General features: G+C 55.9%; 1 protein-coding gene across 1 annotated transcript in view; it reads right to left on the bottom strand.

Moving 5' to 3' along the window:
• Positions 1-189: 189 nt before the first annotated feature.
• The window catches only part of LOC108754142 (lipoma HMGIC fusion partner-like), a 14804-nt gene continuing 14260 nt past the window's right edge, over positions 190-733 (bottom strand). The window contains exon 5 of the mRNA XM_018496237.1: positions 190-490. Within this exon, the coding sequence (XP_018351739.1) occupies positions 354-490 (137 nt within the window). The 3' untranslated portion in view covers positions 190-353. The remainder of the gene's footprint in view (positions 491-733) is intronic.

Below are 733 nucleotides of genomic sequence, written 5' to 3'. Positions count from 1 at the left end.
GTCCGTCTCGCTGATCTGTATCGTGAGTCAACGTCAATATTAACCCCCGGGAGGCGCGGGGGGGTTATTCGCGCTTACGTTGAACCACGCGTCAAATCGTCGCAAAACACGCGGGAAAAATTCGCACTCACGGCCAGCTCGAAAAATACAAACGTATATACATGCACGCGCGCGCGTAATGAGAACGCGGTCCCATGCATGCCGCAATGCGCGGTATTCGTACCCGCGATTATTCGTTACGGCACACGTTTCGCGCACGCAACAGGCACGCGTGATCAACAGACCGTGACGATGGAGAGCGTGGTCGTCTTCGGCGAGGCGTAGGCGTGTATCGACTGGGAGTACCTCGATTGTCAAATGCGCAGGGGATCCGTGTGCGGATTCGCGTCGGGCTTGTGTCGCGCCGCGCAGAAGCTCAGGCCGAAGCACAGCATCAGCAACGCCACCGAGCCGACCAGCAAGTGACTCGACCAGGACACCGAGCACTTCCCTGAAACAGATGGCATCCGTCCGTCATCGACTTGTCTCTCGCTGTGATGTGTCTATCCTCCTGGAGAAACCTCCCCGACACCGATCCCCGTAGCTACCCACACGGGGGAATTTCTCCGAGAACAGGCTTAGTCGGCCTAATCGTCGTGCCGAAGTTGAATGTAATCGTCGCTTGTAACGCGACTTAATCAGCGCACCAAGATATAGGCTAATAAACTGAAACGGACAGATTTGTCTTATAGCC

The sequence above is a fragment of the Trachymyrmex septentrionalis genome, unplaced genomic scaffold, assembly GCF_001594115.1.
Source record: "Trachymyrmex septentrionalis isolate Tsep2-gDNA-1 unplaced genomic scaffold, Tsep1.0 scaffold116, whole genome shotgun sequence".
In the NCBI taxonomy this organism is placed as follows: Eukaryota; Metazoa; Arthropoda; class Insecta; order Hymenoptera; family Formicidae; genus Trachymyrmex; species Trachymyrmex septentrionalis.
Note: the sequence above shows the minus strand (reverse complement) of the source record. Positions and strands in the feature narration are given on the sequence as shown.